Source organism: Populus alba, chromosome 12 (genome assembly GCF_005239225.2).
Source record: "Populus alba chromosome 12, ASM523922v2, whole genome shotgun sequence".
In the NCBI taxonomy this organism is placed as follows: domain Eukaryota; kingdom Viridiplantae; phylum Streptophyta; class Magnoliopsida; order Malpighiales; family Salicaceae; genus Populus; species Populus alba.
Window position 1 is genome coordinate 4,951,302 of NC_133295.1, and position 16,564 is coordinate 4,967,865.

Below are 16,564 nucleotides of genomic sequence, written 5' to 3' on the forward strand. Positions count from 1 at the left end.
TCCCAATACTATTAGCATGACCTTTTTATGTTAGGAATAATCGTCTCCCTATATTTATCAATGTGTAAAAAATCTCGAGCCTACCACATTTTCATTTTATTAATGATCTGTAAGAGATATTTGCTCCTCATTAATGATATGTAAAATATCTTTATCTCTTATTAAGGCCATCAAGCAAATGACTTTCCATTCCTTCCACAACTTGAAGATGACAAAATACCCCTAAACCACCTAGGTAACAGGTTCACTTTTTCCTACTATAAATGCTTATATATCTTAGAGCATTAATTACACAAAAACAAGAATAAACACTCTTGTTTTTTGAATTTAAAGCTCTTTTTTTTATTATTTATTACCATTCTCATTTAAAGTTATTGATTTTATCATCGAAGGGTTTTTAAATCCCACCGATATGTATCTTTTTATAGGTATTAAGACTTATATCATCAGTTTTTACTTCTTGCACTAAAGAGAAGAAAATAATGTCATGGACATTTAATTAACTACTATTCAATGACCAAATAAGCCGTTACTTGAAAATATTGAATTTTAGCACATCATGCTAAGCTTGCTTTTGGAACACAATAGCAGTCATCCCAAAATGAAGCAAATACACTATAAATTTCTCCTTGTGTGTGTGTGTATTGATGCCACATGCACAATGAAAGTCTCGTTAGATTGTGCTTGAATTGGTGGATTTTAGTAACAAACCTATATTACTTCAAAAATACAAGTAAAACAATTTTTGATTTTCCAATTATGTTATAAATATTTTACATGCTTTTTATTTAATGAAATAAAAGGTATAATTTTTTGTCAGGAAAAAAAGTAAAAACTATTAACATGCTCTGTTCATGTAGTGTATTTTTAGATATCAAGAATTGCATTCCAAATAATTTTCTAAAAAATATTAATTGTTTTTGTTTAATTTTTTTTATATTTTAAAATCATATTGATATACTAATTTTAATTCAAACACTTCTTGATATTTTGCAAGGGCTTGATTTGATAATGAGTTAGTGGTAATGTTACACAATTTTTTTGTTTTTTTTACAGGATCCGATTCTGATTTAGGAGTTCTCAGTCAGATAATGAATTCCAAAGTCAAATTATATAGGGCAAATGTCAAAACACCAAGCTGCGAGCACAGCAAGTCGTCAGAAGTTAGGAAATCAGGTAATTTATTGTCGTTGCTAGATTACTTATTTCAGCTTGAGAAAATGCTTCCTTCTGGCAACTAACGAGCTTCCCGTTCTTGTTTTTCAGCGGAATCTTCTCGCAAGCTATTCAATGTTCCAGTATGTAACATCGCACACGTAAAATTCTGGCATTCATTTCTTGCACCATAACATCTTGTCTTTCCCTTTGAACACTCTTCCATTGCTGACTGCAGGTCCACAGGCCTAGTTAACTCTAGTCGGGAGGCCATGCAAAAATTCGAGGAAAGGATCTCGGGAAAGAAGAAGATGCGAAGACATGATCAGTGAATTGGTAATTATTCTCTTAGTAACTCTGACGATGAGATGATGAAACCAGTTTTCTTCATTAATCAAATCTTGTGCATTTGTGTGTATTTGTGCATTTGTGTGTTCTCAAGTACGCATATTCTCTAATGGCCTTGTAACTAGCCCAGGTTTCAAATTTTGGTAAACAATCCCATGTCAAATCCTGGAAACCTGTCACTGCATGAATTAAATTACAAGGTCGAATCTGAGAGCAAATGTCAGTGTCCTGAACAAGTCAATGCTTAGGAATTCATCAATTGATAATGAAAATACAAGCATCTAGACATTCAACGTTCTCTGCTTTCTGCTATAATCTTTCTGGGGATCATCCCATTTTCTCCTGTGATGGAGTTGATCTTGAGGAAATGAATTCCATGTTTTGAGAAGACAATTCTTATTATCAGAAATCAGTGATGTACGATATAGGAAAATGTGGCTAGCATTCACAATTTCAATTGTGTTAGGTATATGTTGTTGTCGAGAAGACAATTCTTATTACCAGAAACCACCTCTATTATTATTTCGTACAAACAAATATATTTGCATTTAAAAGCTAAAAATGTTTGAATGAGTTGTCATAAACTTGTCATTTTATACGTAAAAGTCAATATCATTGAGAGAAACCTGATTAGTAAAGAAAAGCAGTACAAAGGGCACCCTAAATTGCGATTAAATAAAGAATTGTAAAGAGACAGAACAACTTCAAGGCATTTTCAACACAGAAACATTATGGAATAACAGATCCAACAGCAAGGTAGAAACACCAGAGCCAACGCAAAACAGAAGCAGAGGAGAAGACAAAAAGGAAGAAACTATAAGAGAAAAGGAAAAAATCTCAGCTGTCAACCCCTGAAAATGGATGGTGTGAGATCCAAAAATGGGATTTTTAGTGCGTGGAAGATGCACCTCTGTTTACCCCTGATTTTTAGATCCTCATGTTCATGTGCATACCTTAAACTGTGCGAAAGACAGAGGTCACGCATATTGTATATTTTCTTGTAAAGCCCAAAACTAAAATGATTATGACACTGAAAGCTTATCAAAGAAAACTAATGCTCATGTCTTAACCAATTTGGTATGAAATAAAATGGGATTTCAGATAATATTATGCAGGTTACTTAAAAAATGTGTTCTTCTTGATATCTTCAATAAGCAGTTTCATGTTGAGATAAGAGGAGCCCTCTTCTTCCACAGCTTTGAATGCCATCTTGCTAAGCTCTTGAACTCTTCTTCTTCTCTCTTCACTTTCCTCTCCATCATTCATAAGACTGTTTACAGCGTTCTTTACCTGTTCCTTTTTCACCAACAGTCCAAATTTCTCTTCCTCTCCCCATCTTATAGTAACCTCTGACCCAACCCTTACACCAATCTTCAACACTTCGACAACTAATTTCTCATTACAAAACTGGTCTCCGAAAAGTGGCCATGTAACCATCGGCAAGCCTGCGGATATACCTTCTAGAACTGAATTCCAACCACAATGCGTTAGGAAGCTTCCAATTGCTGAGTGTGATAGTATTGCAACTTGTGGTGCCCAGCCCTGAATTATGAGGCCTCTCCCTTTTGTCCTTTCCTTAAAACCGCTCTCTTCAAACCAATTCTCCAATTCTCTTGATTTTTCTCCACCTCTTGTAACCCATATGAACGGTTTGTTTGATGCTTCCAAGCCCAATCCGAGCTCCATCAGCTGTGGGGTTATTAGATTACAGAGACTACCAAGACAAACATATATTACAGACCTTTGTTGCTGTGAATCAAGCCACTTCAAGCATTCAGATTCATCAATTGAGGATTTGTTACCTCTGTGAACTTTGTCTATGTCGTCTTTGTTGCATACAGAAACTGGACCAACGCACCAAACCTTACCTCCTGTTGCCCTTCTGTATTCTTGAACGTATCCTGGCTCCAACTCTTCAAATGAATTAAGAATAAACCCATACCTCAGCATCTCAGCACCTGAAACTCGAGCAGAAAAATCTTTTACATCTAACATGGCAGTAGGAAGCTGGTTTGTGGCCAATTCGATGTGATCAGGCAGTCCAGGCACAACGAAGAGCTCCGATTCAGATTTTACACTCTCAAGAACCTTGCTAATTTGTATGTTGTGCAAACACAGGACACAAAAGCAAGAGAACCCATTGAAAGAGATTCTTGGAATACCGAACTTGGTAGCCACATCACTTGTGTAGGGAAGACACATATCCGAGATTATGCAACTCGGTCTTGGTGTTAGCACTTCAAACAATCTTTCGACCGGCTCTTGTAGCATATTAGCTGCCATGAATAACTCATACCCTAAGCCTAGTGAAGGAAGCATGTCAAAATTCTCCATCTCATTTGGCAATCCTGCTTCTTGACAAGGCAACTGAATTTCAACAGACTTTATCTGGAGCCCGGATTCTGCTGCACGAGCAAGAGGGATGGCGACACGCTTTGCATTAAGCTGTGTGGTGACTATGGTGACGATGACGCCATGGCGTGCCAACATTTTGGCGATATCAAACATAGGAATCATGTGTCCTTGAGCCATCAAAGGAAACAAGACAAAGTGGAGTTGGTCGTGGGATTGGGAAGCCATGGTACTGATCAAGAGTAGAGGAGTCCTGTTATTTTTCCGGTGGATGATAAGAGTATATTCACAGAGACTCCCACTTTACTCTCTTAAAATTAATGCTTCATCACAAGATAGAGGGGGATATGATAGGTGGGCAAAGGTGAGGGTAGGACTTGGGAGATAAGGGAGAAGTTGTGGACTCTATTATAGTCATCTGCCTGTAGACTGCGTGTCAGTGTTCTCATTTCCCGGATGTTTCTGCCTAGTGGAAACTAGGTACCAGTCTTCACGACTCTCTTTTTCCTTTACGCCCATATACTTTGAACGCCCCACTAGAAACAAATGAAGAAGCTTCTTCTTTAGCTGTTCAAAATATTTTTTTATGTTAAAAATAAATTAAAATAATATTTTTTTATTTTTTAAAAATTATTTTTGAGATTAACGTGTTAAAAAAAATTCAAAAAATATATAAAAATTAATTTTTAACAAAATAAAATAAATTTTTTTAAAAACACGGGTACAACTACATTTCCAAACACTATCTCTATAAGCAAATGTTGTGTCAACCATCATTATTAATGTAGTATTGGGAAACGTCAACTAAACATTTTTTCAGTAAAAATTTATTTATTTATTTATATTTAAAATTATTATTTATATTTTTTAGATTATTTTAATACGTTGGTGTTAAAATAATTTTTTTTAAAATAAAAAATAATATTTTGATATATTTTCGAGTAAAATATATTTTTAAAAAATAACTACTACCACAATACTAAATACTATTATAAAAAGTATTTACTCGAATCTTAATTTTGTATTAGAATTTATTTATCAATTAAAACAAATCGAGTATTTGCTGTTTGAATCATGTTTGAATCATGGTGAGCGTGGCTTGCCGAACATCCAAGCTTGGCAGCCCATGCACCAAGTGTTCGCAACACTAGAGAGCATGCCTTTAGCCAGGCACTTGGGATCTACAGATTGCAGCTTCACCATGCCCTACCAAACAATGCAATTCACAGTGAAAACACTCATAGTCTATAGTACCCGTATTATAATGTAGAACATTGCAATCCACAATGAAAATACTTACAATGCACAATAATTTCTGCTATAGTAAAAAACCAATCTCTTTTAATTATAGTTAATAATTGAATTCTAGAGGAAAAAATAAGCTACTTAACAGCTTGTGAGAAAAGGATCTCTTATATCTTTGTATAACATATGCTTTATATCTGTCTTTCTATTAAAATTAAAATAAATAAAAAACTAATAAAGGACCTATTCATTAAAAAAGTGATTTGATGAAATTTCTCCTTGCCAAAAAAACCCTTTAAATTAGGCATAGGGACAAGGTGATGTTTTTACCAAAATATAATTGTCTTTAACATATTATGTAAGGTTATGCTAGCAATTTATTGTTTAGTAAAATTACTAATTTAACACTACAAAAAAAAAATATCTATCAATCAGAGTCATTATTGTCTTCTCAATGTTTTTAAAATAGTAAAACTACTTTCTTATCTATAAAGACAAAATCAATATACCCTCTCTCACAAGGGTTTTCTTTTATCCTTTTACACTGATTTTATTGTTAATATGAAGGTTACCCAGGAACATTGTTGTATGTGATCATATTTTAAATATTATTAAAAAAAAAACATGTTGATGCCAACAATCATTTCTTTTTTCCTCCTCTCTTCTACTCGAACTACATGTTAGACTCTTCAAAATTTTAGACCAACCTCTTCATTTTTTTTCTCTTTATATTTAATCACTGTCATTTTAAATTACTATTTTTGTATAATTTATAAAATCACAAATATTTTTTAATTTCACCCCTTCCAGTTTTTATTCTTTCAAATTTGATCCTTATTTTTTTTATTGCAATTTTTTTGTTGTTGTTTGGGATCAATTTTTTGATTTTTTTTACAATTTCATCCCTATTGAGATTTTTTTTCCTATAAAATTTAATCTTCATTCTTTTCATTGCTATTTTTTTTTTCTTCAACAAGTTTTTTAAATCGATATTTTTTTCATGATTTCATCATTCAAAACTAAATTGTTTGGGAATGAAGCTTCTTGATTAAATCTCGGTCAAATATTTCACAAGTTATGAGTTTTAGAAATTAAACAAGGTTTTAGGAGGTTTGCTCGAGTTTGCTTGATTTTTTTTTTTTTTAAGATGGTGCTATTTTTTATATTTTTTCTTTGTTATTTTTTACAGTTTTTCTTCTATAGGGCTAGTCTTGGGTTCATGACTAGAGTCTTCGGTTTCAAATGTTAATGCTTTTAAACACGGCCACCTTTGTCTGATGATTGGGTTAGAGATTTTTCATCTTGATATGGCTAGGCTTAGATTGAATTTTTTTTTTTATCTTTTTTTAATTATATATTTTTTTAAAATTTCATCTTTCAAATGAGCTTTAACTTTTTTTTTTCTTTTCATTTTACTTTATATGGAGTTATCACATTTTCGTTTGATTTATAAGAAATTAGTCTATATTTTCTTGCTTTTCTTTCTATAAGATTATTTCAATTTTATGCTCATGGTTGTGGAGTTTGAGAGTTAACCCGGTTCAACTAGTATCTATTTTTTTCCCTTTTTTGTTTCAGTTTTGCCGTTGAACATTGGGTTTTTTAGTAATCTAAATGGTTTAAGGTCAAGTTCTTTTTACATTTTTTTCAATGTTATTTATTTGTTAGTTTATTATTGTTGTTATATATTTTTTATTTATATTATTTAAATTATTAATTAAACCAATGACTCTAATATCAGATATTTTTCTTCATATTTTTTATTTGTATTGAAAAAAAAATAAAAATGACCGGCCTGCAACAGGCCACAAATCTAGTATCCACTTAGTTTTGTCAGCATACTAATGGGTTTGTCTATTTACTCCATGATTTGTTTCAAGATCAAGAGTTTGGATTTTCTGCCATATGGTTGAAGAGGTTCTTGCATAAATTGTGCTATAAAACCGTATAATTTTCACGTTAAATATGGATTCATAATTATATTCAAATTATTGTGACATCTAATTTTTTAAGTTAGTCTTAAATTTAAGTTTTATCAAATTAGAAATGATGATGAAAACACGATTGATGATCAATATAACTTCACAAAACACATGTTTTAAATAACTTAAGTATGTTAATTATTAATTATATGATTGATTTCATTAAAGTACTAGGAGGAAAAAGAAAATAATAAAAGCCATGTAATTTTTTGATAGGTGGAGTTGAATTTATAAAGCTCAGTTAAAGCTCCTAGTTCCTCTCTCAGCTCACCTCTTTCTTTCTTCTTCTTCCAACTGTGATAATTCCAATTGATTAAAAGCAAAACATAAAAAAACAGAGAGAAGCTCCTACTTTCTTATTTATTACAAGGTATGTGTATTTATTTTAAAAGCAAAACATAATAAATATGGTTCGATAATATTGTGAAGTGTCCTAACATCTTGCTATGCTTTTATTTCTCAAGTATTTTTGTTTGGCACCAGCAATCATGTGCGGAGACATGCTAAAGATTGGGGTGGGCTATAATCTAGGTAAAGATTTTATTAATAATTTTTAACTAGTTTTATGTAAAATAAATTTATAATTCTTGATTAAGTTATCAAAAAAATCTGAAAATTTACACAGAATCTTCTAATATGATGCTTTAACTTGGGTTTAAATAAACAAAACTAATTAGAGTATTTATTGAAGCTTAAATGATATAAATAAGCTAAAATTCTTGTTATTATCAAAGATAAATTCTTTATCTTTAAAGTTTTATTACTCATTACTTGATACAAAAGAGCTTTCTTTAATAAGCCTTACATGATTTCAACATCACCACCTTGTTTATGTGCGCTTCTAAACAAGATCTAATGAATCAAGAGAATTGTATTCAATAATCTCTACAAAGATTGAATCTAAGCTCTAGATTATAAGAAAATAAACAAGAGGAAACAAAGATTTAAAACCATAAGAGCAAATCTGAAAATAAGTCAAGAAAAGTGTTAAAATTATGTATAATTTTTATAGAAAAATCAACACTAAAACACTCTTCTCCAACCCCCTTTACAGATAATTTTAGGAATCAAATAATTCCTCTATTATCAACTTTGATTACTCTACATAAAACTAGCATTAAACGTAGAATATTATTATTATTATTATTTTAAATAAGATGTCTTTTGAGTTGATAAAACTATTCAGGTTTTGTATTACATTCAAGGGCTAGATAAAAAACTAGACTACGCTAAAAGAAATAATTCTTCATAAACTAAACTTAAACCTAAATTTAAGTTGAAAAAAATATATTTTATAGCCCCAAAAATTATTTTACAACATACCAATGCCCACAACCATGCCTGGCCAGCACACGTGAATCTGTATGTTTAAGCCCAAAACTCACTTTGTTTGGGATCTCTTCTCTCTAAAAACTCGCGTGCCCTTTAGATTTAATTTTAACATCACAACTTCCCATTATATAAAGTTCAATAAAGTTTTGTTTTTTTTTCTACGTGGAATATAGTTCTTTTAGAGGGTTTTGAGTTTCGCCAAAACATATTAACCCATGGTTCTTTGAAATCAATTTCTCATTCACCCATTTTTTTTTTTAAATAATGTTAATTTTCCATGTTAAAGAGCTTATATTGAAAATTAAATTCCAAAAAAGTTTTAACCCTAAAAGTGAGTTGACCTCACTTATAATTTGACATCAAAAGACATTAACTATGTTCTTAAACAAAATTGCCAACAACTCGCTATATGAATGCAAATTATCTAAGCTGTTTAAAAATGACTCAAAGATTCATAAGAACATATTGATATGGTTGATCACTACATCATGATAGATAGCTTTTGACTTTGAAACTTTCTTAATGAAATACCATTGAATTTGCTTGCTAAATAGTGAACATGATGTCATGAACTATTTAGCTTTTTATGTAAACCAAGACAATATTACTCACATAGCTCTCCACTTAGGGATTTTCTTTGGTTTTGGTTTTGGTTGTGTTTATTTTTTCATTGAATAATTCCCAGTTTCATAAGTGTTTTAGGGAATTCATCTTTTTAAAACTCTTAAAGAAACCACTATATTGCTCACTCATGTATATGATCTTTCTTTAAGAGTATTCTAATATAATCCACTTAGTATACCAAGATAAAAAAAATCATTAAGAGAACAACTCACCCTTGTCAAGTTGCAGCTAGAACCTTTTTCATTATAGAAATATGCAAGAAATCATAATTTTCTAATGTTAACGAGAATATTATATGACTTAGTTTTTTATTTGAATCTAAATTTTCAATCAACTAGGTATAGTTATCATCATTACGCTCTTTCACCTTTAAAGGCTTTAAACTTATTTTCCTCGATGAATTATACATAAGCTTTCTTAATAAACCTTTGGTCAGGAGATCCATAATATTTTCCTTTTACTTTATATATTTAATTAAAATAACTCCATTTGAGTGCAAGTGTTTAATTATACTATGTCTACGATATATATGTCTAGACTTACCATTATACATATTATCTTATTCCTTTCTAATTGCTGAATAGTTGTTGCAATGGACACATATAATCGACACAAGTTTTGGCCATTATGGAATGTCCTATAAGAAATTCTAAAGTCACTCAGCTTCCTCTTTTAACTTTATCAAGAGAAATAAACTCTAATCCCATCATACAAATTACGATACATGTTTGCTTAGAGTATTTCCATGACATAGTTGTTTCATTAGTAGATTTTGAATTTTTTGTGTTGGATATCTAATAGGAATCATTATACCCTTCTAATATGATTGGGAAACCAGTATAATATAACTCATAGTCCAAGGTATACCTTAAATATTTGAGTACCCTTTATTGTTTTTCAATGATCCAACTTGAATTTATGGTATTTAAGAATATTCTAATTGATTTCTTTCTTTGCCTTTATTTTTAGATAGATGTACACTTATGTCCTTTGATGTTTTGATAATGTTATTGTCTCCTTTAAAAAACTTGACAAGAATTTTCTCAACATGATGAGATTGGGATAATAGCAATCTATTATATGTCATATAAATTTTTATTCCTAGAATGACATTTGAAACATCTAAATCTTTCATGTCAAACTTATCAATTAAACTTTTATTGGTAGACTTGATCATATAATTATTACCACCTAAAATAAACATATCATCCACATAAAAATATATAGTGACATAACCTTTATCTATTTTTTTTCACATAAACAAATTTATCTACTTTGTTAATTTTAAACTCATTTAACAACATAACTCTATCAAATATTTCATGCCATTTTTTAGGTATTTGTTTCAAAACATTTAATGATTTGACAAGGTTATAGACTTTCTTTTCTTGTCCATTGATAACAAACCTCTCGGATTATTCAATGTAGACCTCTTCATCAAGGTCATCATTTAAGAAAATAGTTTTTTTATATTTTTTTGATGTATTTCAAATTTGTTAATAGCTATGATGACTATAAATGTTCATATGGAAGTTATTCTTGACATAAATGAATGTGTCAAAATAGTCAACACCTTCTTGTTGTTTAAAACCTTTAACAATAAGTATAACTTTATATTTGTCAATAGTTTTATAAGCTTTTATCTTCCTTTAGAAGATGCACTTGTAGCCTAATAGTTTACTTATAGGAGGAATATCCACTAGTTTCTATGTATGATTATTCATAATCGATTTAATTTTACTATGGATCTCCTCCTTCTAGTAGGAAGCTTTAGGATAAGATATTACCTTGGAGTATAATTGAGGTTCATTTTCTGATAAGTAGAAAATTCAAACCAAATGTTTTGGTCATTTTTTTTCTTTCTATTTTACTCATTCTAGACTCAACTTCATCATCTTTTGATTGATGATTATTACTTGAGCTAACCTTAATTATTTTCTTAAACAAATAATTTTCTTATGCTTCATTAAATGAAAACACTTTTTTAAAGAATGAAGCATTCCTTGATTCCAGAATGGTATTAGAATGGATATCCTTAACACTTAATTTATGCACAAGAAATCAATATGTATTACTATTGTAAGCATATCCAATAAATACACAATATTCAATTCTAGTTTCTATCATGAACTTTTTTGGATCAAGTATTGCCACCTTTGCAAAACTAGTACAAAGGAGTTGACCCAAGCATGCTTAGGCAAAGTGTACAAACATGGTAAAGGGTTGAGATTGACCCAAAAGAACTAATGGCCATAATAATTCCATTAAGAAAGCTTATATGAGCTTTCATCCCTCTTAAGGAGAAGAGTAAGAAAAAATAGAGTCAAGCTTGAGTGAGAAAATGTTGAGATAGAGAAGAAGAAAAAAAGAGTTGGATCTAAGAGAACTAAGCTAGAAGGTAAGAGAGGAGAAAAGAGAAGAGGAAGGAAAAGAAAATGAGAGAAAAAACTTGAAACCATAAAAAACCTAAGTAAAGAAAAAAGAGAAAAAAAAGAGTTTTGGGTTGAAAATTGAGTTGCAGTCAGTAAGAAAATAGTGTAGGGGAAAAAAAGAAATGAGAGAAAGAAAAAGGAAGAACCAAAAGATTAAAAGAACCAAACCCAAAGTAAGAAATACAACATGAAGTTAGAGAGAGAAAACTACCAAAAAAACCTTTCCAACACCAGCAAGCCACCATCTTGGCCACACCAATAGTCACCACAGTAGCTCATCCCTCTTCTAAAACCATTTGCAAGGTAAGTCAAACCTTTTTTTCTTCTATTTTTCTTGTCTTTCCAATAAGTTTTTGCATAGTTTCATAAAATTGTGTTTTCATCTTTTAACATATGCATATGTGTATAAATATTTTTTTTTGAAAAGCAAAAACAAAAACAATAACAAAGTCAATGAGTTTTTATCATGTTAGGTCAAAACAAAGTCATGTTTTTGGTTAAGCTTAGGTTTTAATAGTTGGGTTAACATGTCTCCTAATTTTAAGGAACCAATATAGGCCTAACATGAAATTTAGGTTTTGATAAAATGAGTTGAATAATGCGTTGATGAGTTTTCATCAAGTTTGTGTTAGGTTTTGATAAAACTAATTTTGATGGTTAGATCAATGTGTCTCCTAGTTCTAGGAACTAAAGTAGGCCCAACGTGACATTTTCTAATTGAAAAGGAGGTCAATTATTAGTCTACAACTCTCCTCATAGTAGAGACTAACATTGGACGAACATTGTATTTTATTCAATTTTTCATTTTAAAAAATAAAATGATTATAAAAAAGTCAATAAATAATATAAATAACAACATAGATAAATAAAATAAACTATAAAAAAAATCATAATGGTGTGAGACTCCTAATTTAATGCTAGACGTTACCTGAATGATCATCCATCAATAAAAAAAAGGACTTCCTATAAGCTTGAAAAATAATTTAGATAGTTAATGACATGTGTAAAATAAATTTTGGAAAAAAACACATAGCTAAGATAATCTTTTCTTGGAAATAATGTAGTAAAGGTAATTTCTACCTTTTCTTAAGCATAACTAACTAGGTCCCATTCATGTTTGTCTGCCACACATTTGAAACAAAATATATATAAAAAAAATTGAAAAGATGATATGTGCCTAGGCTTAAAAGAGTGAGCTCATGCGTCTAGTCTTTTTGATTTTTTTCTTATGTTTAAGGGCGAACAACTCGTTGTTCATCCTTCAATTTTTTTTCTTATGTTTAAGGGCGAATAACATGTTGTTCATTCTTTTATTTTTTTTAAGATAAAAAAGATGATTCATTGTTTGTTGGTTTAGTTTGTAGCCACCGAAGAGGTGGATGGAAAGTCATGTCAAGGTTTTAAAACCTAAAAAACCATTTTCCAACCAATTTTCACCTAAGAACATCATAAAAAACTCAATAAACTAATATCTAACCACAAACAACCCTAAATTGATTAAAAAAAAACACAAGTTAAATTAAAAGAAAAATTCTTTCTTAACCTCGATCTATTTTTTCCAGCAATAAGCAAGTTCAAAAATATCCCATTGATATTTGTCTCATTAAGAAAAACTTATTAACACCAAAATCAACATATTTAATCACTAGAATGTGACCAACGAACTTATTTTTTGGTGAATTTCCCTCTCCTTGTAAATTTTAAGGACTAAAATGTAAAATAAATAAAGTTTAGGACTAAAAAGTTAAACTTTTAGACTATAGGGACCAGGATTGAAAATGATAAAAAAAAAGAAGTCAGGGAATAAAGTGTTTTTTTTTTCCGCCTTATGAACAGTAAAAAAGAGAAAAGGGATGTTGTTTTGCCTTTTAGTCAAATTTAGTCACTGTTGTTTTAATTGTTTGAAGTTGATAAAATTTAACCCAATCTTATAAAATCCAACATTAATTCAATATGGGGATGTTTTTGACATTGTGAATATAATGCATCACACGAGCTAAAATAAATTATTGGTTCAAAATTATATTAACATAACATGCACGAATGAATTTAAAAGAAGAAAAAGTTCAGGTATTGAAATATATAATTGTTAAAGGGCTAAAAAAACTAACTTATACACACTATAGCACTCTCAATGTACACGAGTCATGATCAACAATAAAATAAATAGTTGTAGCACTCCACAATGCACATAAGTTACACTCTAGATATGGTTTTAACAAATGTATCTTTCATTTCTCACAGAACAACCTTATAGAAAAAATAAGATGTCTAATGAAACGAAATAGATAAGCATTAATGTTTAGAAATAAAAGAAAAGTGATTCAATCATTAAGAAAAGAAATCAGCTATTAAAATCTTTATCCTTCATTTAATTTAAGTGATTACATAATATATCATTTTATTAGCACCAATTAATATTAAATCCTCAACTATTATATATATAAAAAAAGAACATCATTTTTTTAATTGAGATATATATATGTATAAGTATCCATTAAAAACATGTTTGGTATTGTAATAATAATTATTTTTCAAAATATTTTTCGCTCGAAAATACATTAACACGTCAAAACAATTTAAAAATACATAAAAAAAAATTAAACAAAAAATAATTTTAAAATTTTAAAAACATGCGGCCACCCAATAGTAATGTAATAGGTTATACTCCCTTCTCAGTCGCATATTAATCAAGTTTGGGGCAGGGAAAGAATTTCTCTCCAACTTTCAAGAAATATATATTTATTCCCTATTAGGAAGAAAATATTTCTCTATATCCGTCTTTATCAAATCAGCTAGCTCTGTATTGTATGATTCCACAGTAAATAACTCTCTAGATGTACAATGAATATAGGAGCAATTTTAGCTTTTTGTTAAAAACTAGCCCAAGTTCTCCTACAAGCCTGAGATTGATCTGAAAGTAATTGAAAGGTTAAAAATGAGAGCAAATGTTGGTGTCCTGAAGACAAGTCAAGGTTAGTCAATTCTAGGGGTTATAATGAAAATACGAGATATGATTTTTATGACTCCATTGTGCTTTCTTTGAACTTTTGCTTAAAGTCAAAGTCAATAAAGGTTTTGTTGAAGATTTTCTAAAGCGAAGATAGTTGGCCTTGGATGTTCAATTGTTTATGACATGGTGTTCTAGAATATAAATATTAAATATGGAGGAAAATACATATTATAATTTAAGATAATGTATTTATAGTTTATGAATTTTTCTATATGAGTAGATATCTTGATGTTTTCTATTTTAGTATTTATATTCATGAAATTTGAGCAATCATTAATTTTGTTATCGAAATGCTAGCTTGACAGTGAATTTTCCATTAAATGGATTGAGTTTGATATTAATTTATATATTATTTTAGGGATAGTCATATATGAAGTGTGCACAATTTATGATTTTTTTTTTCTTTTTAGTGCATGTAATGTTTTTTTTTTTTTTTTTTACTTCTATTCATAAATTTTGATCAATCAAGAAATTTTATAACAAATCAACTAACATGTGAATTATCTCCAATACACAAGAGATCTTAGGTATCAAAAAATAATCATTATTTTGTCATTATCATTTTTTTTTAATTTTATATCAATAAATAAGAAAAATAAAAATAATAATTAATCAGGTGTGATGCGAACCCGAAAGCTAAGAACTCAAAATCAAGATTATATGCTAACCTAAAAAAAGTAAAATCAAATATGGTGAATCCCGACCTAGTGATAACCGAAACAAAAAAAATATCATGGTTATTACATGAAAACCCTGACCTGTTGATTATAACAAACCAAGAACCAAAGTTACGAGGTTAAACACCACAAAGAAAAAATATTTGATAAGTTTAAAATATCTTAATGAAGAATCAAGAGCAAGAAAAATCCTCTCCAATATTATTTCTGAAATCAATGACTTATGACAACTTACAAACGAAAGAAAGTATTTATAGTTCAACAAAATAAACCCTACTGAAAAATTGGTTTAAAATTAAAACACATATATAAACTAGTTTAAGAGTATTTTAAAACAAAATAACAAAGCCGAAGTCTTATTAAATAAAGTCTAATCTGCATAGTAACTTCTAGACTTTATCAAAAAGTTTTCTCAATGTTTGATTGTTATGAAGTCTTAACCCTATTGAAAACAGAGCCTTTAGAATTTTCTGGCAATATTTCAGCCCAATCCAATTGTCAAATTGAAAGTTATGATCATTAACATAAAGTTATGTGGTTAAGTTCTAGTATATGTTTAAGTAGCTACATCTTTTGCTTGGTTCATAATGATGAAGTTTTGATCCTCTTTAGAACTTAACTTTATGCTTGACACCACCTTAGAGGTAATTCTAGAAGCTTGTTGCACCCAAACATCTCAAATCAACCCATTAAATGCCTATTTGATCATTTTGGCTCTTGCCTTATAATTGGTCCAATCCATGCATATAATGGGTCATGAGGTATTACAAAATAATTCTCATCATTCCTCCTCTATTTAAAAAGATTCGACCTCGAATTATCACCTACATCAAAAAATGCTTTAAAGATAGATAAATAGACAAAACATGATTTTAGAGTCAAGATTTGATACCAATTTATATGAACCTGGAATGTAGAAACTCTAGAACTTACAATCAAGATTGAGTCATAATTTAAGAAAGCTAGAATTAGATTTGATGAAACCCGATCCAATGATTATTATCTAAACCAAATAACATAATTATTGGATGAAAACCTTGACATGTTGATTAAAATAAACCAAGAACTAAAGTTATAAAGTTGAATGCCCCCAAAAAAAAAAATCTTTGATAAGTTTTGAATAGTTCAATAAAGAACAATAGCAAGAGATATCCTATTCATTATTATTTCTAAAATTAATGAGTTATTACAACTTACAAACAAAAAAAAAGGTATTTATAGTTCAACAAAATAAACCATATTGAAAAATTTGATCTAAAATTCAAACCTATATAAAAACTAGTTTAGGAGTGCTTTAAAATAAAATAACGAAGCTCAAATTTAATAAATAAAGTTCAATTTACACAATAACTTTTGGACCTTATCTAAAAGTCTTTTCAATGCTTGATTGCTACCAAATTTTAA

At 29.5% G+C, this 16,564-nt stretch overlaps 1 protein-coding gene across 1 annotated transcript; it reads right to left on the reverse strand.

Annotated features, from left to right (window-relative positions):
- Nucleotides 1–2,193: 2,193 nt before the first annotated feature.
- On the reverse strand, nt 2,194–4,302 carry LOC118046283 (UDP-glycosyltransferase 73C25). Its single transcript, XM_035055117.2, has one exon. It carries the CDS (start codon nt 4,081–4,083, stop codon nt 2,620–2,622), a length of 1,464 nt encoding a protein of 487 aa, XP_034911008.1. The 5' UTR covers nt 4,084–4,302; the 3' UTR covers nt 2,194–2,619.
- Nucleotides 4,303–16,564: the final 12,262 nt, after the last annotated feature.

Bases quoted from the DNA above. Each gene is read 5' to 3' on its own strand.
- LOC118046283 (XM_035055117.2), bottom strand. From the start codon at position 4,083: ATGGCTTCCCAATCCCACGACCAACTCCACTTTGTCTTGTTTCCTTTG.